Raw genomic sequence first — 24,172 nt, 5'->3', positions numbered from 1 at the left:
AAGGAAATGCAGGCTGGTCAAGAGGCTGGGCCCCAAGGAGTTCATGGCGGGGTAGGGGGGGCCAAAGGGAGAAAGGGGGACAGAAATGTGAGTTGCAGAGACCTCCCCCGCCCCTGCTTTTGTAGGCAGAGAACGCCAGGACCTGTCCACGCTGAGTCCAGCTGAAGGATCTGAGGTGCAGCTCTTACGTCCCCAGCCTCCCACCGGCTGAAGCCTACTTTCATCTGAATGAGAACGGGGAGGCGCGTGTGTATTTCAACGCAAGCGACCTGTATTGCAAATACTCTTGGCCCAGCGGGAGTAGCTGGCATCGTGACGCTTGAAAAAGGCTACTCGAGCTGGCAAAAGTATCTCGAAGAGTCGCGTCGGACAATCCACTCGGGCCCACCCCTGAAAAAGAAAAGCTTGCAAATGTTGGGAGACCTTTTAGCTTGCGGAGAAAGTGGGGGGAGAGGAACACGGTGAAGAGGGTTATAAAACTACAGGGTAGGGAGAAATTTTACTCTTTGGTGGAAAATTCAGGACCGAGGAAAGCAGAGTTTACGGTTAGCCTGTAGAAGGCCGTACTGCAAGATGTCGGGATGACCGCAAACTGCAACGGCTTCCCTTGCAGGGTCAGCGGTTACAAGGTTCTGAGTGCCAGTGGCTGTGGATCGTTGGTGTGAGGGTACAGTTGCCCATTTCTGTCTGTGAGCTCACCAGAAAATTCAGTTAGCTGGTGGGGGAGAGAATGATGGATCGGACAGGCTTTTCCCCCCTCTAGCAAGACCACGGAGTGTAACTCTGCCAGGAGTCAAGCGCCAGGAGCTGGCTGTCTTGCCATTCCTGGTTCTTCAGCTCCCGGTTTTTAAAGCCTGCAGACCAAGCTGCGGTGATTCTCCCACTGGGATTGAGGGAGAAGGCAGCCCAGCAGAGCAGTCAATCATGCAGAGACAGAACGATCCCCTCCCCAGCGTCGGAAGAGCCGCAGATGCCTTCTGTGCCTTAGGGGTGCTGCAGGAGGCGGATCTGGGGCATGCCCCGCAAGGACAAGATGGGAGCATCTTGAGGCTCAGGATGTAGGCCTGTGTGGCCTTCAGTGCTCTGGCGGCGCCCCGGGCTCGGTGCACACGAAGGAAGGAAAGGTGGTGTAGAAAGCGGACAGGCTCGCTGCCAGCCAAAAGCATGCGCTGGGGGAGTGTGCTCAGCGCAAGGAAAGAAAGCGTGCGCGCAAAGAGAGCAGCCAACATACCCTGGAAAAGAGCAGCAAGTGCCGGTACAGAGGTACCACAAGCGGGTATTCACAGAGCCGTGATGCCATGGTGCCGCCTTGCTGAAAAGAGAAAGCAGAGGTCGACGTCAGCAGGCCAGAGCATCAAACCCCAGGGCAGGAAAGGGGAGAAAACACCAGTGTCGTGGCGTCTGTTCCTTGGTTCCAATCACAATCCTGCAGCACCTACAGATCCTTCGCAAACAAGTTCCTAGTCCTCTTGAAAAGAAAGCCCCCCCCAATCGCTTTCTTGCTCCCATTTCTCCAGTTTGCCACCTGTTCTTAAAATAGCTGACGGCTGAAAGGCTCTTTAAAGGAGACACGTACAGTATTCAGATGGAGGAAGCAAAGATGTCGGCATCCAAAATAGAGGTGTGCGGGGGGCACAATCCCAGCAAAGCAAGCCCCAATGGGCCTCCTTCCCCACAGCTTCGGCCTGACAAAACCCCCACCCGCGACATGCTTTTTGCTGCTGGGCATTATGGTGACCCGCAGAGTCTCACATCAGCCGGCCGTTCCACGCGGCAAAAAGAAAGGCTGGGAGGGGCTGGGGGCCAAGGAGGGCTCCACCGAAAGCAGCAGGAAGGAAAAGAAAACTGTGGGGCCCAGGGCTTCGAGGCGGGGGGGCGGGACAGGCACGCATGCTGGAAAGTATTGTGCATGCTAGCAGGTGCATTGGGCGAAACTTGCTGCCTTCGCAAAGTTCTAGGCAACATGCATTCCATGCCATGGATTCCCTTCACGTAGAAGCCCCCGGCTGCTTTTCCTGTCCCGAATTTCATATATAGTAGTTTGGACTCCCTAAAGGTGTGTTCGCCTGCCAAGAATCCCCCCCTCCTCCAAAGAAGTGGGGTTAGGCCTAAGGAAGAATGATGAACGATCCAGAAAATGCAATGATCGCTAACCTTGCTGCACATACAGGTAGCTGGGTTCACACAAGTTGAACCCTAAACCTGGGCTAACCCAAGACATTCGCTTGGGTCTCCCTGGCAGGCTACGCTCAAGTGAACAGCTTGAGTGGTTGACGGCTGGGTTCTTGGAGAATGCCACCCCCTTTTAGCCTAGCCTGGTGTGTTGTGTGAATCTCATCACTGCAACTCTAGCCTCACAGTCCAGTGAGGAAGACTTCTCGGCTACGGTCCATGAGAAGGCCCTGGCAGAAAGAGGTTGGGACTTATCGGAGGCTCGGGCCAGCCCTTCCACTCTGCGCTGCTCTCTCTGTCTCCGGGAGAGCAAGTGAGAAATCCCGGACCTTGGATGGTCCCTGAGGCCACTTCACAAGTTCATGTTGTGCCAATGGGTCCTTCAGCGGGGAGGGATTTCTGGGTGCAGTTTGGGGGTTCTGTGCAAAAGCAGCAGCTGCCTCGCTCCAACCACAGTTGCCAACAAAACGTATGAGGACCCTCGCAATCGTCAGGGCTCAGATGACGGGCAAAAGGGGCCCCTGGGGAATGCCAGAGCCTCCCCCTGCGACCCTCTTTTGGCTGTACCTCAACCCCGTCCCTTGGGTTTCCCTGCTCTCAGGCTCCCCAAAGTACATCTGAGTGGTTTGGTACACTCTGGGGCGCCCCAAAGTAAGCGAGTAAGGAAAGAGACGGCCAGGATGGGGAACAGAGTCTACAGGGGGAGACAGAACTTGCCCTCCTCGGCCGCTGGTTTCAGCCCTTCCATCTGCTCCTTCAAGCTTCTGATCTGAGCTTCCAGTTCCAAGTTTCGGCTCTCAGCATCCTTTAGCTGGCTGGGGGTGGGGAGGAGAAAACAGTTGTCAACAGAAAGATGGAGTCTTTTGGAGGGGGCAGCCATAATACATTTTAAATACAGGCAGTCCTCACTTAACAACCACAATTGGAACCCTCAACTCCGTCACTAAGCGATGTAGTCATTAAATGAAACATCACATGACTGCACCAGACTTGTAACCTCATTTCTGCCGTGGTCATTAAGCAAGGCATCACATGACCACAATTTGCGATTTTACTGCCAGGTTCTCCATTGACTCTGCTTGTCAAAAGCTTGCTGTGAGGCGCGCAGATGGAGATCGCATGATTGTGGGATGACGTTTGTAAACACCTGCTGGTTGTGAAGTGCCTGAACCTTGATCACGTGACCGCAGGGACATTGCAATGGTTGTAAGTGTGAGGACCGGTTGCAAAGTTACTTTTTCAGCGCCGTCATAACTTTGAATGGGCAGTAAACGAGGCAGTCACTAAACAAGGACTCCCTGTAATAATAATAGGTAAGGGACCCCCTTCTTTTCCAAAAAAAATCACTTCTTTCTTTCTTCAACAAGAAGCTATTATGCAACCTTCTCCAATCTGGTGCCTTTTGGATACTTTCTGATTGACAGCATCTAAAGTGCCCCCTTTTCCAGCTTTTTTGCCTTTTTTGCTGGGCGGGACTTCTCCCTCCCTCCATTGATTCAACTTTGCTTGATTGCTCCAGGTGACTTCCATAAAATACCCTCCTAGATCTGCTAGACTCTCCTCTGTTCTTCGCTCTGGACCACACAGAATACAGTAACTGGCCGGAATGAAAGGTCCCTTTTTTTGTCGACTCCTAAGCACCCTTGCCAACTGGAGAAGGTGGCTATGATCCCCAGGGTAATCTAACCCGGATGAAGTCTCTACTAGCTCCCTCCCTGATGGGCGTCTGCAGGGTGTGATTTAGAAGTCAAGATGGTAGCCGTGCCAGCACGATCAAAGCCATCTTGACTTTTTTTACCACACCCCGCAGAAGCCCCTGCCTCCAGCTCACCTGGCAAAAGTCTGATTGGCCACTTTGACCATGCTGAGCTCTTGGCGCAGCATTTCCCGACTCTTCAGTTCCTCCTCAAAGGCCGCCTGCAGTTCTAGAAAAGTGGACAGGTCCAGCTTCTGCCCGTCTGGCAGCTTGCATGCCTAGCAGGAAACAGAAGCGATGCCCGTGTAGCACAGAACTGAGCCTCCGTGGCTCCCCACCTCTTTTACAGCCTCCGGTGCACCTCCAGGTCATGCCATTAAAACCTGGCATCATGTTGAAGAGCTAGGCAATTTTCCCTCTCTCTCCTCCTCTCTTTTTCTGCAAATACGGAGGCCCGTGAAATGCAACTTATTCTCTTTTTTGAAAGTTCTAAATTGACTTATTTTACTTACTTACTTTTATTTATTAAAATGTTTAAACCACCCAGCAGCCAAAGCTCTCTGGGCGGTGTACACTAAAACGCCTTGAAAAATACAGTTTGAAGAAAAAAATACACAGTAAAATCAGGTAAAATGCAAAGTGAAAACGTCATACAAACTAGGTGACGGCAAGGCCGTCATTTGGAATCTAAAACAACCCAACTTAAAATACAATTAAAAGTAAAGGGCAGATAAAATGCAATCAGAAGGCAACTAAAAGCCAACTGAAGGAGTGGAACGTGCTGCTGCTGTGCCCTCTGGAGCAACCTGGCTGCACGAAGTGTGCCCGACCCTGGCGTTGCAAGTGCAAATAGAACCACCAGCAGCAGCAGCATCCTACCTGCAGCGACCCTTGATATGAGCATTCCCATTTCTCTACCTACCAGCTCCTCAGGAGGGGTTTTCTCTGCTTCTCCTGATGAGATCTTCCCAGCACAATCCACATCCATGGCGATGTTACTTCGGTCACTGTCCTCAGGGTCATTCTGTCTGAGAGAAAGGGATGTTCTCACGGACCCCGTCTCTCAAGCCACGGCGTCTGTATCTCCAACCGGTCCTCTCCGACTCCCCACGGCTGGGTTTATTTATTTATCTACTTAGGACAGTATACGGCCGCCCATCTTAGGCACGTAACTCTGGGCGGCTAACCACCATTCCCGAGAAAACAATATCATAAGACCTCTATGAGTAAAATAAAAAACCATCTTTAAAGTAATCGTAATGCAACAGCTGAGGTGCCGTATAACAGACTCACCCCACCAACCACACCTAACCTGGGGCTGTCTAACCTCCTGGCCCAGCCCCTGGGGGGACATCCGGGGCTTCATGGCCTTCTGTGTTTCAGTGGAAAGCGCTTGGAGGTGAGGACTTGCCCTCGTAACTCCATAAAGCTCCAAGGGATTGCGGTAACAGCCCACGTACTGACAATATAGCCCTCCTTGTTGTATCTGTGGAACCAGCAGAGCTGCACCTCCTAACCCACCCATGACCTACCCCTGGGAGCACCTGGAAGGGCGGGTTCTGCAGGTGAAGAACCTGCCGAGAAGGACCCTTGGGATCTGGCAATATCAAGGAGAACGCAGTCCACCAAAGGACCAGAAAGAAACCTTGAGGTTACAGATTCCAGCCCAGCCCTTGATGCCGAAGCTGCGCATCCCTCCCAAAGTACAAAGGGGGACCAAAAACACTTCTTACTTCACAGCCGTGTAAGTGTAGGAGTATCCCACAAAGGGCAGGTGCACCCCGAGTGGAGAGGTCTCAATCACATCCGACAGTGTCTCCTGGAAGAGGGGGACACAAACACGCAGAAATGGAGGGACGGTGCCCGTCGGAGCAGGACGGAGCCGTGCGCGATGCTGCCAGAATGTTGGGGTCTGTCCAGAAAGCCCCCTGAGCTTTTAGTGGAGAAAGCCAGAACTAAAGGCAGCTTCTCTGATAGGAGGTGGTTTTTTTGTGCGGGGGGGAGGGATTTTTCTGGATATCAAGCCGTTAAAATCATCCTGCTTGCTTAAGTTTCTTTCTTCTTTAATGAGAATTTTTCAATATAATAAAATACACAAAACAAAGATAGAAAGAAATTGAAAAAACAACAGAATACAATTGGGCCTCCCACCCTTCTTTCTATCGAGTAATTATCACCTTCGATTTTTCTCCAACCTCCTCGTCTCATTTTTAATCCCCAAATCATCCATTTGTTTTTCTGTTCTTTCAGCAAAAAAAGTCCATATAAAGTTTCCAGTTTTTTTAATAAAGTCCTGACTCTTTTTTCCTCTGACCAAACGGTCAGTTTTGCCATTTCTGCAAGTTCAGTGAATTTAACAATCCAGTCCTTCACTGTAGACATTTCATTTCTTTTCCAACTTTTTGCATCTAATAATCTGGCCGCACTGCTTGCTTAAGTTTCTGTACCTATGACTGTACTGGCTTCCTCCCTATTCCCGGCTCTGGGATCACGCTGATAAAATACAACTGCAAAACGGTGATATTTAGAGGTACGATTTTTGGAGCGGGGGAATTCTGGGAGTTGAAGTCCACACATCGTAAATTTGCCGAAGTTGAGAAACACTGCATTAGAGCAAAAGGCAGCCCCACAGGCCTGACAAGAAGCATAGGACACAACCCCCCCCCCTTACAGCAGACCTTAATTCCTTAATTTCTGAACGTTCAAATGGGTGGCTAAAGAGCTTCCTTAAGGCAAACGTTCCAAATTTTAAAAAAGAAAACCAAACCCAGCGGGGAACCAGCAAGCCTGCAATTCAGCACGGACTGGCCCCAGGTGGAGTGGAAAGGAAAGGGGAGAAAAATAAGAGATCACGTACCCCTCCCCCTCTCACCATGTCGGTGAGACAGTCATCCACCACGTCGAAGTTACACGTGTCGGTGGCATTGGCAAACTCGGGCACGAAGGACGGGGTACAGTCCCGCAAGCCCTCCCAGTCGATGCCGATGAAGAAGGGGTGCTCCTGGAAGTCCCGGACCCCGTTACGTCCCAGCCGTGTCTCTCGCGGACAGATCAGCCCTTCGATTAAGGCCTGGGCTTCCGGGGGGATCTCTGGTGCCGAGAGGGGGAACTGGAAATGCTCCTTGGAAAATGAATGTCAGGGCAAAGGTGTAAATGCAAAAAGTCAAAGGAGGGAGCGTCGCACGCGTGAAAGCTGAGCAGGGTATTAACAGCAACCTCACGTGACTGTCCAGAAATGGGGCACGTGAACCCACCCCTACAAACCCAGCTGGTTGCCCTTCTGCCACCGACCTTGAAGTGCATAATCTTGCCGTAGGTTTCCACAACAGAGTCGGCAAAGAAGGGGGTGTGCCCAAAGAACATCTCGTAGGCAAAAATGCCCAGAGACCACCAGTCGCATTCTGTGCCATAGGAATGAGCCCCATCTTCCACTGCTCGCAAGATCTCAGGGGAGAGGTAATCTGGAGTGCCCACTGCCACTGTGGAACAGACCTGCCACCGTGAGAATGGGGGTGAGAACCTCAGAACCAGACCCCAATCCACCAAATCCTGCTTCTGATATGGCCCAGGCGGGGTCTTTGGAAAGCCCACAAGCAGGGGGCAGAGGTGGGAGCTGTCACCGCCAGACTGCCTTGAAACATAGACCCTCCATTGGTAATCATGGTTTGCGTTTATGTTTGATGGGAAGTCGGAAAGCTCTTTGGTCAAACCACACCCCTTGACCATCATAAAGCTATGATGGTTATGCTCTTCATAAAGTCCGCATTCCTAGAGCTGAGCTCTAACTTGCCCACCCAGCTCTGTTGGAAGCCTCACCGTCCCATCTTCTTGAAGCTTGAGGCAGGATCCAAAATCCCCGAGCCGGATGTGCCCACATCGATCAAGCAGGATGTTGTCTGGTTTGATGTCTCTGTCAAGCAGAGAATGGAGATGATGGGCACATGAACTTAGGAAATAAGCTACTTGGGCACCTCCAAACCCCACCTGGTCCTGTCCAGGTAGGTTGGACTACAACTCCCAGAGAGTTGGCTGAGATTTCTGGGAAATCCAACACATTTCTGGGAAGTCCAACACATTCTGGAGGGCGCCCAGTTGGGAAGGCTGCCAAGCCAGCATTACCCATTCTGGCTGGCAACAGCTGTCCAAGACCCCTGAAGGCAGAGGAGGGCCCGCCTTTTCCAGGCACTCTTCTTCCAAGATTGCACTATTAGAGAGGCAGTGAGCTGAGCCCAGGCGCTTCTGCGCACACAGGATGGCAAGCACTTTTGAAAACAGTCCTCTCGCTAGTCCAAAGGCAACAGCCACCCTGCAGCAATACAACCTAAGTGCCTGGAACAACAGGGGAGGAAGGGAGCTCACCTTCTGGCCTCCCTGGCTGGACAGTGCTATTTTGTCATCGTTCAGGAAATCACACAGAAGATATTTTCAACACTGCTGTCAATGTAAAAAACCTGGGCTTTGGAGAACTCACTGCCCAAAATCCATATTTTCAGGCACCAACTGTACACTCAGGCCCAGTCAGCCTCATCATCCCCTTCTCAAACTTCTGCTGTTCTACATCAGCCGCTGGAACATGAACCTCTAGAGGAAAATTTCAGTCCTGCTCTATCCCTTTAGGACATCCAGGGCCCCAATTCCACTAGCAAAGAGTGCGCTTTTATCATTGTTGATTAACCCACTCCTTTGGATTGTATATCTGTCTCTGGCCAGAAACCTCTTTGTTAATAGCTACTGCTGCAATGTATTCTACAAACCTGTTCAGGCCACCCTACCTTGAGCTGGTGGGGAAGGGGAGTCTCTTACTGAACCTGTTGGAATACAGCCAGATCCTATGACCATGGAACATGCTTTTTTACTTGGTGATCACACTCCAGTAGCCCTGCCCTTTTTTACATGTGTCTTACATGCGCATAAAAAATGTTGGGGCTTTAATTGCATGGCTGTGGCTCCATCTGGACGTTTTTAACCCCTTCCCTGCAGGCACCCCAGGTTTGTCAGCTCAGCTGAATCACCATCTCCTCCTCCAACCCATCTCATCTCCTGCCCACCCACCACCGTCTCCTCTGTCGCATTTTCAAGCTTTGGCGGTTCACATGCTTGGACAGAAGCCCAACCGTCTTACTCAGCCAGAGATGAATTAGGTAGTTATGCATCTAGGGCAAGGTTTACAGCTGCTTTTAACTCAGAAAGGCAAGCTGTGTGCACAGAGGCCCAGCCAGGCCCCTAGACCAGCCAGTCCTCACTCCCATGTTTCCCCAACGCAATCATTTCATAATCTTGTCCAACCTTGATGATGCATCCTGCCTTTGAAGCATGCAGGAACTAGGTTGAGGGCTTTGAGAGGACCTGGCTTGCACTTCAGGGAAGGAAAAGACTAGATTTGTTCAAGGGAGTAGCCCAGACATTCCACAGGTTAGAATGAGGAGAAAATATCCTTTTTTAAAGAAATGCTGGCAGTGGAAACAGGAGAAAGGATCTGGAACCAAGAATGCTCTGAAACTTCAGTGTTAGGCTCAGTTGAACAACTTGTCTAGACTGGAGTACAAAAAATGGTCTCAGGGATTACTTGCTGCCCAACATCCCTTCCGTGTCTTCTGCACTCGGAAGCAGTAAGTAAGAAAATAAATAAAGTAAATGCATCCAAGAAGGTGGAAAGCAAGGCTCAGGACTGTGTGTGAAGAAAGAGGTCCAGCGTCATGAGAATTTTAAATATCCCTTTCTCATGTACCACCCTCTGCTTCTTCAGAGCCCTCCCCCCAGTCTATGCACCAGCTTACCTGTGCACATAACCCAAGCTGTGTATCGAGTTGATGGCCATCACCATCTCAGCCAAGTAGAACCGGGCCATCTCTAGCGGGATGCGGTCACCAAATTTGCTCAGCAGGGTCAGGAGGTCACCACCAACATAGTAGTCCATCACCAGGTACTAAAGGAAGGCAGAAGGAGAGAAGAGAAGAGAAGAGAAGAGAAGAGAAGAGAAGAGAAGAGAAGAGAAGAGAAGAGAAGAGAAGAGAAGAGAAGAGAAGAGAAGAAGGAGGGATGATTCTGATCTTAGGCAAGTTTGTTTACTTCTCCACTGTACTGCCCAAGGGTCAGACAAAAACCAACCGAAGGGGGTGGGGGTGGGAGGGAAGCTTCACATAGAAAGATTCAAACTCAAGAGGAGGAGGAATTCCTTGAACACAAGAGCTATGAAGCAGTGGAACAGCCTGTCCCCTGGAGTCACAGGGACTCCATCACTAGAGGTTTTCAAGCAAAGGTTGGAGAGCCCTTTGTCTAGGATGGTCTGAGGATTCCAGCCCTGGGCAGGGGGTGGGCTAGGAGACCCCCAAGGCCCCTTCCAACGCTATGATTTTATGACCCTCTGGCGCGGTTTCATCTGTTTCCATCATCCAGTGATGAAGGACAGGTACTCCACACTTGCCCAAATCCTTTTGTTCTAGTATCCCAAATGCAAACAAGAATCTGGGCCGAACATTGTCCACACTATCTTGTCTGCCTCTGAGCTTCACCTGAATCTGGCTCTCATCAGTTGACCCAGCCCTGGGTTGCTTATGTTTTAATTAAAATGTCAACACATCTGCTACAACAGCAGGACTCACCAAGTAATTCTCATCTTGGAAAGCAAAATGCAACTGCGTAATCCAGCGCTTGTCTCCGTTCACCAGGACGTCCCTCTCCTCCCTGAAGCAGGAAACCTGAAGCAAGTAGAATTGAGATCTCAGACAGGTGGACATCTCTGATCAAACGTTCTGCTCTGTACGGTAATAGGCACAAGCGGATAAGAATCCAACTACAGTCTCTAGCTGGTCCTGGGCAACTATCAGACAAACTTTCCTGCCAGCAACATGGGAAATATAAGATCTTCCTTTGCTGGGCTGATGCTTGGTAGAAGAGAAAATCAGGCGATGTGTCCTGCTGCTAAAAGCACAATGTGAATGTGAATGTAAGCCAGCCTAAATCCTCCGCAGCAGCCCTGCTGGCTGAAACATCTGAGGGACTGAAATGATGGATCGTCAACCACATGGTGATCTTCCCCAGAGGAGCTGTGTCTCCTGGCAAACCTCAACGCATTGGGCATGGTCTATCAGGCCTCCTACTTCTATCTACCCCTGTCCCTACACGGAAGATGCTGAATGATCTTCAAAAGATCTTCAAAAGTTGAGATGGGTTCACAGCAAGGTAAAAAGTCTTTTCTGTGGTGACACCCTATTCTTAGTACACACTCCTCCCTGCCCAGTTTCATTTGCTACTGCTTTCAGAAACTGATTTAAAACTTGGGGCTTGCTCAGGTTTTGACCATAAGATATGCTAGCCCATTTTTCTTGTTCTCTTCCTGAGAAATCGCATTACTTGTCTTCTTGAAGGTCAGTTTTGGTTCAAAAGGCAGCATCTACATTAGACTTCAATGAATGTACAGTCTTTTTTTCAGGAAATGTTGGACACCAAACAGCATGTCTTAAGAAAAGCTGCAGTGAAAAATAAATGCAATTTTTCTTGGTTTCTTTAGCGGCAAAATGATAAAGGAATCTGACTGAAGAGACTTATGCAAAACTGGAACAGACTGGGCACAGATTGAAATGGAAATCCCAACTAGACAGCCATAATGGCTTGGCAGATGTTCTGTTGCTACACTTACCTCTCCTCGTTTCAACATGTCCCATTTATTCATTATTTTCATAGCATACACCTGAGAGGTCCTCTTCTGCTTCACCACTGCCACCTACACAGGTAAAACAGTCAAGAGAGAGACAGCACATCCAAAATTCAACAAGTGACACTGACTGTATCTCCCAAGGATTGGGAATGCAAAACAAATATAAGAATGCATTGTTGCTCAGTCCATTGAAGAACCAGTAATCACAATTTAAGTCAAGGGGAACAGAGCTTGCCCATGCGTTCTCATCATCAGCTGAAGACACGCTGCCTTTGGGGGAATGTTTTGCCCAACTTGAACCAGGTCAAAGACATTGACTTTAAAAGAGATTCAGTTTGTAGCAGCCATGTTTAAATTAGGTAGAGGTGGGGAACAGTGATGATTCATCAACCAGGTAGGAACAAGGTTTGAGGAGGCCACAGATGCAATGGGAAGAAGGAAGAGCCTTGAGGAACAGGAGGAAGAGCCGCAACCAAGACAACGGTCAGATAACAGAAATCTGAGCCCGGGGCAGAAATGTAATTTGAGAAGGCACCTCAGGCTTGACCCTCCCTAGTTCTCTTGATGATAAAGGGAGAGAAGGGGGAAGCACATTCAGACTTGCAAGATTCTGTTACTATAACCTTATAATAAAAGTAGTATTAGCTTTGGTGTCTTTGGTTTCCTAGTCTGGTCTACCTTGGGAGGCTGACATCAATCTTGCAAATCTGAATGCGCTTCCCCCTCCCCTCCCTTTATCCTCATGAGAACTAGAGAGGGTCATGTCTGAGAGGCTTTCTCAAATTACATTTCTGCCCTGGGCTCAGATTTCTTTTATCTGACTGTTGTCTTGGTTGTGGCTCTTCCTCCTGTCCCTCAAGGTTATTCCTACATCCCATTATGATAGATTAGATGCCTCCTCCCAAACACCCTGCCAACCACCCCAGAATTGTCTAACAACTTTGGAATACTTTCCTAAAATGTAAGCGGAGTTTCCTTTCATACCATTCTGTCCACCTGAAATTTCTTACTCAATTGTAGCCACTTCTGCTCTGACAGAGGTCTCCCATCAATGCTGGTTTTATTGCTAGAAAACACATCCCTTCAGCCATCCCTAAAGCTAGGCCCTAGTGTGGCCCATCTTCTTTCCTCACCTCACTGAAAGCTCCTCGGCCGATCACCTTTAAGATTTCAAAGTCATCTCGCTGTAGCCGGAGTTGTTTTAGTCTGGAGGTTACTGGCTCCGCTGGAGAGAAGGAGAAGGAAATTATGGGGGTTCCTCATATAATGCCCACGTTGGGTGTAATTAAGTGAAATATCCAGAAACCCTGAGGTTGGGAGGTTGAAGAAGGAAATGGGAGACACCATCTCATAATGTCCCTCCTTAAAAGGAAGGTACAAAATCTCAAGCAGCTCTTGAGAGGGACGGGCATGGGACGGCAATGCCCAGTATTTCAAGGCTTAGCACCTCTGCAGGATGCCAGGCAGGGAGGGCTGTAGAATGACTTCCACACATTTATGGCTTGAACTCTACATACCCTGTGCGAGAGGGCGATTTGGGATCAGCAAGAGGACAGGAAAGAAATGCCTTGTTTTTCTCGTTTGCCACTGCGGGCCCCTTAAACCCCTGCCCCTCCTGGCACTGGCCAAGCTCTCTTCCACAAATACAAATGGCCACGGAGAGGATCCCATATTCCTCCACGGTCGTTGTGGATCTGGCAGCGTGACTCAGCTCTTTGTGAAGGACTACCTACTGCACACAAGGACTGAGTGCACGCCTTAAAAATAAATGTGTGGGTGCCAACTTGGGGGGGGGAGAAACCATGTGACCTGCAACCAGTAAGAGGTCAGGTGGTCATCAAATTTAACATCAACGGTTGACTCAGCTGCTGGCCTGCATAGATATCCAGATTTGGCGGGGTGCGGGGAGGATAAAATATCCCAAGGATCTAAAATGATTTCCTCACATGGTGACAAAAAGATAAAGCAAATAGATCTAGGAGGAGCAGAGAGATGCTGTCGTCAGCTTGGCAGGAGAACAACTAAACCCGCTGGAAAAGAAGCAGGCTTATAAATAGCTTAAGGATGTGACCAAGGCAGCTGGAATGGGACTCCTTTGGGGAGGGGAACTGGGGTTGCCAAAGGCGACACAAACAGCAGGAGAGATGGGAAGAAAAGTCCTGACTGGCGCCATTCAGGGGAAAGGGCTACAAGACCCATCGTCCACAGCCGGCACCTTGGGGAAGTGTCGTCAAATGCTGGGGGAGGGGGGCTTGCTGCAGTCCAGCAAAGCCGCTGCCCCTGGCGCACCCTTGGCTGACACTGAGGCTGGAGTGGCTCTGAAGCCATTCTGGCAACCCATAAGAGCCGTCCTCTCCTCTCAATCGAATTTGGCCCCCCGTCTGCCCTGATGCCGCCTGGCAGCACGTTCTGTGAGCTCATCACAGGCTCTTCAGCCCATCATTTGGACTGCATCTTCCCCAGATTCATGGAGGGAGGGAGGGAGGGAGGGAAGGCAGGCAGGCAGGCTCCTTGCTCCACCTTCTCCATAGAAGATGGAACGAGCCCTCGTGCAAGCTGAGAATAGTGGAAATGTAATCCTATACCTCCAGAAGGCACCACGTTAGAGAAAGCTACTCCGTCATGCCCCCCATTAATCATCTAAATTGGGTTTTTGTTTTGCTTATTCATTAACAGGCCAGAGCACCAAATTCCAAATGGTGCATGATAATGCAGAAGCATAAAAAGAGTTCATAAAACAATAAGTCAGCATAAAGCCCCCGAAAGCACCTAAAAGAAGAAACAGAGCGGTCCTATCACCACTGCAAAAGAACTGAGAGATGACCTCAGGGACAGTATGAAGCAGCCATTGAAGAGGGACTCAGAGAAGAGATTACACAGTTCAGGGACTGGAGGAAGTGTGAGAGAGAAACTCAAAGCAACCTTGCCTTGATTTTGTTGGGCATAAGAGGGGACAGACAGACACTCAGATGGGCGTTCAAATTTCCGTTATCATACCCTGCAAGAATTAAGAGCATTCCAGTGTCTGTTTCTTGACCTTGTCTACCTGGAAGGGCTGACACCATTATACTTCAAAAACTTGCCTAAATAAAATTGTTTCCACTGCCCTGTGAAACGTTGATAATGAGGAGTGATAGGTATAAAAAAAGGCGGAGCTTAAATCACACCATCACAGTTGCCATCTTGACTTTTTTGACCAGTCTGCAGACACCCCGGGGGAGGCTATTTTACTCTGTGTTGGAGAGGTTATATCTGTTTTATAACAAATGTCAAAGTTAATCAATGTTAAATACTAGTGTTCCTGTGTATTTGGTGATACGGGCAGTATAAAAAAACCTGTTCATAATAAATAAATAAATTCCTCCAGGCAGAGAACCAACTCCTTACAATACCTCAGGCCAACTCATTGGCGGTCCATTAAAAATGAAGGGACAAATTTGGACAGAAGTCTGCAACGGCCGAGCAACAAACCTCCTTTAACTACTTTCCACAGAGCTTCACAACAGCATCTGAGAAATGTATGCAGACATGCTAAGAAGGCGCTTCATGCTTCACTCTCCAAGCAGAAGAGGAAAAAACGGCGGCTGTAGCTGGTTCCTGGCACCCGTGAAGAAAGGATAAAAATAGGACCAAATTCCAAGGGCGGAAGGGAACCAAACAGCTTCTTTCTTTCTTTCTTTTTTTTCCATTCTCATATTTCTTAAAGTTCCGACATATCCAGAGATTGAGCAACTGGATGTAATTTTAAGGCACAATTTATGCAATGAGCCCTGTAATAAATAATGGGTACTAATTATTCTAATGGAACATAAATACTGGAGTTCTAGGCACCATCTGAGTGTAAATCCTGTTAGACAGTGAGATTCATTTTGAGTCAACTTAAGTTAGTGGCAAAGACCAAGCTCTTTAAAACAGTTGCTTGCAAAATGTTAAAAATGCAAAGTAACTAGCTTTCCTGGTGCTTCCCAGATGTGTCGGCTTTGCAACTCCCATAATTCTCCAACCAGTGTTGGCTAGGAATTCTGGAAACTGCATTCCCAACATATTTAGCATCAGGTTGGTCAAGGCTGGACAAAGTGTCTTCTGTTTTACTGTCCCTTTGCTGTATGTATGTATGTATGTATGTATGTATGTATGTTTAAATACATATGCTTAAAATATAACAATGCCATTTTATTTAACACAAGGCAAGTAATTTATTGTGTGGTAATTCTACATTGGAAGGATTGATACTGAAGCTGAAGCTCAGATACTTCGGGCACCTCATGCGAAGAGAGGACTCTCTGGAAAAGACCCTGATGCTGGGAAAGATGGAAGGCAGAAGGAGAAGAGGACGGCAGAGGACGAGATGTTAGAGAGCATCCCCGAAGCAATGAGCATGAAACTGAGCAGACCCTGGGAGGCAGCGAAGGACAGGAAGGCCTGGCGCGATTTGGCTCATGGACCCACGAACAGTCAGACATGACTTAACAACTCAGCAACAACAATTCTACATTAACTGCACTAAACCATGTTTTAACAATGAATAACCCATAGTTCTTACAACATGTTGACTCAAAAACAAGCAAACCACTTCATGGCTTAATTAGGATATATTATTCTACCCTCGGTTGAGAAATTCTAAGCCAGGCATTGCCCCATTGAAGCTGGTATGCAAAGTTGCTCACATCTTGTAAAACAATAGTGGTGTTCACCAGCAGACTTAATCCGATCACTGCTTTAACCCAGTTTCTGGGTACAGACATTACATTGCACCATAAACTAATGAAATGGTATGCGCTCATGGCACATACTAAGCCCAGGAAATACCAGCCAGTGTTAAAATTGACCACGGGTAGTCTTTAAGAGCCTGCTTAAGTCTGTTGTGTGAACACAGCCCCTAGGAGTGAGACATGTACTAGTTCAGGTCCAGAAAAATTGATGTGAAAGAAGTTGCAGAAGAACTCAGATCTTGAAACCAGCCCTTTGCTTTTAATTCACACACACAGGAGCTTTCTTACAAAATATTTCAGATGGTTAAGGCGGTTACCAATAAGACAGACCTCAGATATTCAGAGGTCATGATGTGCCTCTACCTACAAAGATCGGAATCATGCAAGCCAGGGTCTTCCCTGTGACCCTCTCTGGAAGAAAAGCTGGACCTTGAAGAAGCAGGATAGCAAGAGTATTGAGACTTTTGAACTTGGCGTTGGAGAAGACTCCTGAGGATACCGTGGACAGCCAAGAAAACAAATGGACCATCAAACAAATCAACCCAGAGTTCTCACTCGAGGCACAAATGACCAGGCTCAAATTGTCCTGCTGTGGACACATGATGCGAACACCCAGCTCCTGGAGAAGGTTCTAACACTGGGAAAGGTGAAGGAAGGAGAAGAGGAGGACCAGCAGCAAGATGGAAGGACTCAGGGACAGCAGTGATGGGGGCACCTTTAGAAGACCTGAAGGTCCAGGTTAGGGACAGATCACCATGGAGAAAATCTATGTATGTGGTCACTTGGAGTCAACATCAACTTGATGGTACATAATCAATCAATCAATCAATCAATCAATCAATCAATCAATCAATCAAGATGTGAAAGATGTGAAAAGGGGAGGATTTTCTATCTCTTTTGGAGCCTACTTACACCCATGGATAACTTCATACTCTTCTTTTCCAATGGAGGACAGGTTCAGGCCTTTCTCCAAAACATTCTGGACATTTCCCCTCTTCTTACCCCGCATCACACGCATACACACAAACAAATCTCAAAAAAACTAATGGAAAAATACCCTCTAGGCAGCTGCATCTCTGGATGTTGACCTGTCAAGCGAGGAGAGGCAGAGCTTTTGCTAACCCTCGCAAATAGGAACTCTCTCAAAGATTAAAGTTGCAATAGGGATGAGAAGTGCCAGGCCAGCAGCACTGGAGAAGGCATCTTAAGATGAGCACAGCTTTAGGTTCTAATGAAATCCTCCCTCCAGCCTCCCGGCCTCACCTGCAACCATTTCCCTCTTTAACCTGGGGCCCAAGATGGAGAGAACTGGGTCACCGGGAGGCCCCCTTGCGCCACGTAGGAGCCCAGTCCTAGCTGTGCTAACACCCAGAGTTTGCTGGAAGAACCATACAGTACAAGGTAACCAGGATGCACCATTTTTCCTGCTAAGCTGAACTGCAGGGGAGCAGCCTCTAGCTATTAATCTTCAATAGCGAGAGGCTTTTGAATCAAACTAACATTGTTAATGTAAAACCAACCCAATGGTCAAAAGTAACTTCTCCAGACCCTCTTGCCCACAGCCCACACAAGGATGCTTTTGACATGCTCGTGCACCCTTTCCTGGCTGCAAAATCACAGGATGAGACACAGAAGTGAATGAGCAAGCCCTCACACTCCCAAATCAATTCACACCTTTTTGGGTGGGGTGGGGGGAAGTATTAGGCAACAAGGCAGAATACCTGTCTGTCTGTCTATCTATCCATCCATCCATCCATCCTCCATCATCTATCTGTTATCTATCACTATCTATCATCCATCCATCCATCCATCCATCCATCCATCCATCCATCCATCCATTTATCTATCATCCATCATCTATCTATCTATCTATCTATCTATCTATCTATCTATCTATCTATCTATCTATCTATCCATCCATCCATCCATCCATCCATCCACCCACCCACCCACCCACCATCTATCATCTATTTATCCATCCATCCATCCATCCATCCATCCATCCATCATCTATTTATCTATCTATCTATCATGTATCTATCTAACCATCATCTATCATCCATCATCTATCTATCTATTTATCTATCATGTATCTAACCATCTCAGCATGAAACTGAGAAAACTCAGGGAGGCAGTGAAGGACAGGAAGGCCTGGCGCGATGTGGTTCATGGGGTCACGAAGAGTCAGACACGACTTAACGACTGAACAAAATCTAACCATCATCTATCCATCCATCATCTATTATCTATCTATCTACCTACCTACCTACCTATCCATCATCTATCATCTATCCATTATCCATCCATCCATCCATTCATCCTTTGCCTGCCTCATTCAGCTGATTCGGTTACCAGGGACCTGCAAAGGTCTCCAGCTCCTTCAGTGGAAAGCAGGCCAGAGGGTATATTTGGTTCCTCAAGACCCAAGATTATTTTTGGCCTCTTCCAACATATACACAGCCCTCCAGCCAGGAGCAGGGGAGGGGGGCAGCTGGGGTGAGCCTCCCTCCCCAGCCAAGCTAGAAGGTTTGCCAGACAGCAGGGGAGGCTGCTGCTCCGCTGGGTTCCTATTTCGGGCACCAGGCGGGTTGGGAATCTGGGCTTGCAACAATTCTCAGATTCCAGCGTGGGCCCTGGGAGACTGCGTGCTCACGGCTGGGGGGGAGGGAGGGGCACGCGTAGCATTCCTGCCCATGGAAACTTTTATGCAGTACACAAGCTGTCAAAATCCAAAGGTGGAGCTTTTCATCTGGATTCAACTCCGGCTGGGGTTCGAACTCCGAAAAGGTTGCCCGGTTGCTTGCTGGGATTTTTGCAGCCCCATCAAGAGCAAAGGGCTTAGTAGCATGCGCAGAGTGCCGCTCACCACGGGGCAGCTAATCTCCAGAGGAGGCCTGAAGCCGAGGGTGCAATTCTATCTATACTTAGGGAGTAAACCCCCCTGAAATCCTTGCCATTAACCTATGGGGCACCAGCTACAGGAGAGCGGCATCCAGCTTGAACAGACAGACACATCCCTCCACCTCACGACTCCCCTTCCGAGCAAGCAACCCGATGCTTCTTCTGTTTGTTGGAACATCCAATTTACTGCCCTCAAGGCAGCAAACAGTTAACCGAGCAAGCAATCCTCTGCCCTCCGCAGCAGCATCCCTCTGAAATTCACCCTCCCGCCATTGGCAACTTTTGCAATTAAAAGCAAGGAAAATGAGCAGGGGGGGAGAGGGGGCAGGCATGCTTTCTCCGTGGAACAAACAGTCCTGTGCAGCAGCTGAGCAGGGAGCCAGAGCGAGAAGCTGAGGGCGAAGAGAGGAGAAGAAGGCCCGGCGTGTCCTACGCAGGTGGCCTTTTATGGCATTTTCCAAAGTCGCAGCAGCCTAGAAACTTCCCACCCGAGCCCAGGAAGCCCCACGCTCTGCCGGCCGGATCTCCCAGGGAAAGGGGTGGAGTTGGAGGTCTGGACTGTGCCCGCTTGTCCACAAAAGGCCGTTGCACAGCGAGGGAAAGCGGTGCCATTGAGAAGCTAGAAGACTCTGCAAAACAGCCTTGCCCCTTCCCCTTTCGGCCGCGGAAGACAGCAGTCCTGCTGGCGATCTCGGGTTCCTTTGGCGGGCTCCTCGTTCGCAAAGACGACCATCGCGATTCCTCTGCAGGCCTGAGTTATGGATTTTATACACCAAAAATGCCTAAACCAGGACTCCAAGGACGTCGATCTTTTAAAGGTTGTGTTTGCTGTTCAACTATGCTGATTTATACACTAAAGAAGTGTCTGTCCCCACCCTCTCGTTCGGTGCCAACGGCCCGCGCAGCAGCAACATCGGGAAAATGCTTTTCTCCCCCGGTCACAAAGTCTTCTTCACCACAGCAAAGGTAGAGCAAGGCCACAGGGATTCCTAGCATCTGGTCCCAAAACCATGACCGTCTCGCAGGGTTGAACAGAAGCCCATCTCGGGCTGTCTATCTGGGCAGTTTCTCGTAACGTTTGCCGTTCTCAAATGCACACATACAAACACACACAGCTGGAGTGACTCCAGGCGAGTGAGGGTGGGCGCGGGTGTGAGTCTGCAGGGACTACCTTTTGATGGCGATAATTGTGTTTTTGTCTGTAAGTCAGCTGGCCACCGTGCGTAGCATCTTGACGCTCAGCAGGAATTATTCCCATTTCAGACAGAAACCCTATTTGGGAACATTTTCTTTAAAAAAAAACCAAGAAGACAGTTAACCCCCCCCCCACACACACACACACTGCACGATAAATCTCTCCACCAGCTGAAATGTCCGATCTTGTTCGTCACACAGCGATTCAAAGTCTATCAGGCCTCACCCAGCATCAGGGACTGTAAAAGTTGGAGCTCTCTTGAGACCCACATCTTATTTTCTCATGAGCAGACCACACAAAGAAACCAGGGAATCTCCTGGGCTCAATCGCCCCTTCCTCTAATAAGACCACTCTACGGCTCTTTAGCTAAAAGATCACGGAGAAGCAGAATGGGACGTGAACAAATACAAAGTTTGGTCCTGGCTCCGGTCAGAGGAAAATAAGGACATGCCAATTCAAAACTAAACAAAACCGAAAGCCAAAAATCCAGGCTTCTAGGTTTTATGATCTCAACGCTCAACTCATCAACTAAGAAACTAAATCATCAATATCAAAAAACAGGTTAATTGCACCCATTCCACTCTATCATTGTAGACCAGTGTTTCTCAACCTTAGCAACTTTAAGATGAGTGGACTTCAACTCCCAGAATTCCCCAGCCAGCCAGGGGGTTAGGGTTAGGGTTGGGAAATTCTGGGAGTTGAAGTCCACTCATCTTAAAGCTGAGAAACACTGCTCTAGACTCAGCTCTTCTTGCTTTTTTAAAGTTTCCCTGGACAGGTTGTGAAGATGCCACATACATACATACATACTAAAATGCAAAGAATATAGAAAAAGGCAAATAGTGGAATACAAAGAAAGGAAAAAAGAGCAAAAAAAACCCCCAAGGTGATACAAAAAAAGACTACTGGGTTTAAGTTAAAAAAAGAAAGCCATGGTAAAAAAATAAAAAGTAAATTGCATCTGTCAATATCCTGAATGGCTAAAGATAGTTCCAGCACAAAGTGCAGCCAGAGCTTGTTTTCCATGTTGATTCTGAGCAAAAAAGCTTATTGGTTGATTTTGGTTTTTCAGTTTGGGGGCAGGCGTCCCCTCCCCTTGACCTCCCAAGCTTACAAACCGACCTTCAACTAAGGAAGTAAAAAATGATTTCCAACCAACCAACCAACCAACCAACCAACCAACCAACCAACCAACCAAACAGGCCGCTGTTGTCATCTGTGAGAGTCTTTCCTTTTGGGTGGGCAAAAGTAAGATACCCTTCAAGGTGACTGCGCAGACCCAATCATTTTGCCAGTAGCAGTACAGAAGTAGTTTGCCATTCCCTTCCTCTGGAATGTTTTTCATCTTCCCAGTGTAATTTATCGCCCTAAGATTTCCTGGTCGTCCCCCCTCCAAATCCTACCCACGTTGACCCTGTTTAGCAATCTAAAAACTAAGATAAGTGAGCAGGTGGGCTTGTAAAATGTATACTTCGGGAGGAGATGGCACTTATGGATTCGAGGGAACAGTAGGGTCGGAAAGGGCTACAGTAGAGAGGGAAGACTCTGATGTGTTGTTGGCAATAGAGGTGGGTGTGCAAGTCTACTGAGACGGCAGATCTTCACTGGTTGGAAGGATGGTAGACAGCAGCCGAGAAGATAAGCAGACTCGGCCAGCAGAAGAGGGGAGAACAGAGAGGTCAGAGAGGGGAGATAGAAGCCTGGCCAGGGTGTTGAAACAGTAAAGATAATCGAGTTACCAATAATATACCTCTGGTTTCTGTGTAGAGAGGACCCTCCATAGCCCCATTAGAGTTATCTGACAAAATATGTTGCTGTTGTGATGAATAACTAAAGAGCCTTCGTGGTTTTATGCCTTCTCTTGCACAAAGGCTCACCAATCCTCTTTTTTCAATGTTCTGGTGGCTCTTCTCCCCACGAACACCACATAACAGAAATCACTGATGAAGAATTACATGTGGTGCAATAGAAAGTACGTAAATCCTGCGGTCTACAGGAATAGTGGATTTTTTTACATATCTAACTGGTGTTGATGGAAAAGGGTGTGCAGGTCACTTCCTAAAGCTTTGGAAACCCTGATACGCATCTCCTTAGAAGTAAATATTTTCCCAGCAACACAAATAGTTTTGCTGAGTCCCGAACGGAGCAAGCCTACAATTGCAATTCTGCATCCCCTCAAACTTTTACATCTTTGGTTGAGAACTTCAGATTAGGCAGTTTTGTGTTAGCAGAAAAGAGCTCTTCTTTTCCAGAGAGGGTATCCCTTTCAGATGGAAAGTAACTTGGGTTAAATAATATTTATCAAGATGGAACACTTTGGAGAAAACTAGAGCTATGCTTGCGTATGACTGCTTCTTGTGGTTCAGTTAAAGTTAAACTGATAATTTCCTCGGTATTCTGTTTCCAGTTGGGAGGGTTACTTTCACGGATGTTCAGGTGTACATTGAGAAATGCACTCTGCCCACCTTTACAGCTCCTGCGGTGAAAACTTTGCTTGACAACTGAAATCTTTGTCCCTGGAGCGGGTTGGGTACTAGATTTGACCCAAGCTCACTGCCTAGAAAAGATCTGCTCAAGAGCCCCGGGCCAGAGTCACACCAACTGTGAAACAGGGAAATTTAGAAGCCACAGCACAGAACCGTTCTGGGGATGACTTTCTCAGGTGGAAACAAATTCCCAGAAGAGTGGTCCTCAGGCCATGATTAGTTGTGGCCTAGCTGACAAGAGGGCTGTAGGTGTCTCTTTCAACCGCCCAAAACATGCCAATCAGAAAAGAATCTTTTTCCAGGTTCGAGAGGTCACTCTAACCTGAGCCCAACTACGTGGTAAAGCAGAATTGCAGATATGCCCCCAAAGCCCCTAACTCCCTGGAAATCTGTAGTCTCACCCCACCGTCTCACTCCCCCATTCTGAGTGGCACATCGACGACCACGAAGCAAGGCCTCACCCGCCCGAGACAGGTGCTTCAGACAGACTCACCCCACTCTAAGAACTCCATGATGTACTTCTCCTGGGCCAGGGGCGATGTGCTCAGCTCATGATGCACGCAGAGCAGGAGGTCCACCAAGGTCTCCAAGCCCACCACGCTGCGGTCAAGGACCAGCTCCTCCAGTTTCTTCAGTCGGACCTCTGCTGCCATGGTGCCAGCTTGGCTGGGGACTGGGGTCACTCCGGCGGCAGCAGCAAGAGCCGCTGCTGCGCCTTCCGCGGGGTCTCTGGCTGCATCCAGGGAGGGCTGGCTGCAGCTGGCAGGGGCCTATCGCGAGTGGGCACCCTCCTGGCTCACGGCGGGCACAGCCATCTCCTTCCTGGGTAGCAGCACAGCTTCTTTAATCCCCCGGCTGCTCCGGGGTGACGTGGGGACAAAGATGCTCACCCTCCCACAAACACAGAGCTGGGCAACTTCACACACACACACACACACACAGAGCCACAGATTTCTCTCCCCTGCACACCCCAGACCCGGCCTTAGTCTTTCCTCTCTCAATCACGCACACCCAACGCCTCCTTCCTGAAGACCCCCCACCAAAGACTGGCTGCACTGCCTGTGTGGTGACCACCCCGCGTTGAACGGATGCTCTTTCCCCGAAACACACAAACACCCCAGTTTTCCACGCCTTTCCCAGTGTCAGACGCGCTCTCCCTTTCGAGCCAAAATAGGCTCCTTCTCTTGGACTTGCACACTCCCTCCCCACCCCGTCGCTGGCTGCTTGTGCTTGGCACACCCTGCGGCCCTCCTCTCCTCCTTCATGCACAGACAATCTTTCCTCGCTCCTCTGCTGAGTTCCAGGCGCCCAAACTTTCTCCTCCAGTCCCCCTCTAGGGAAGCAGCACCAGCC

General features: G+C 48.8%; 1 protein-coding gene across 5 annotated transcripts in view; it reads right to left on the bottom strand.

Moving 5' to 3' along the window:
* Positions 1–24,172, bottom strand: part of DMPK (DM1 protein kinase) — a 25,563-nt gene extending 1,391 nt beyond the window's left edge. The window contains exons 1-13 of one of the 5 annotated variants that reach the window (XM_088139781.1): positions 23,313–24,170; positions 12,659–12,750; positions 11,508–11,591; positions 10,471–10,566; positions 9,646–9,794; positions 7,685–7,778; positions 7,160–7,360; positions 6,741–6,989; positions 5,602–5,687; positions 4,791–4,896; positions 4,004–4,146; positions 2,890–2,987; positions 1,232–1,308 (exon numbers count right to left, since the gene is read on the bottom strand). In XM_088139781.1, coding sequence (XP_087995907.1) covers positions 1,232–1,308; positions 2,890–2,987; positions 4,004–4,146; positions 4,791–4,896; positions 5,602–5,687; positions 6,741–6,989; positions 7,160–7,360; positions 7,685–7,778; positions 9,646–9,794; positions 10,471–10,566; positions 11,508–11,591; positions 12,659–12,750; positions 23,313–23,472 — 1,635 coding nt within the window. In that variant the 5' untranslated portion in view covers positions 23,473–24,170. Of the gene's footprint in view, positions 1–1,231; positions 1,309–2,885; positions 2,988–4,003; positions 4,147–4,790; positions 4,897–5,601; positions 5,688–6,725; positions 6,990–7,159; positions 7,361–7,684; positions 7,779–9,645; positions 9,795–10,470; positions 10,567–11,507; positions 11,592–12,658; positions 12,751–23,312 lie in introns of all 5 variants that reach the window. The other 4 variants (XM_088139782.1, XM_088139780.1, XM_088139784.1 and 1 more) reach the window with 4 other exon arrangements.

The sequence above is a fragment of the Python bivittatus genome, unplaced genomic scaffold (assembly GCF_059951505.1).
Source record: "Python bivittatus isolate LINGU-HERP-01145 unplaced genomic scaffold, Pbiv_v1 ctg000310_np1212, whole genome shotgun sequence".
NCBI lineage: Eukaryota > Metazoa > Chordata > Lepidosauria > Squamata > Pythonidae > Python > Python bivittatus.
This window is presented reverse-complemented; position numbering and strand designations above follow the sequence as displayed.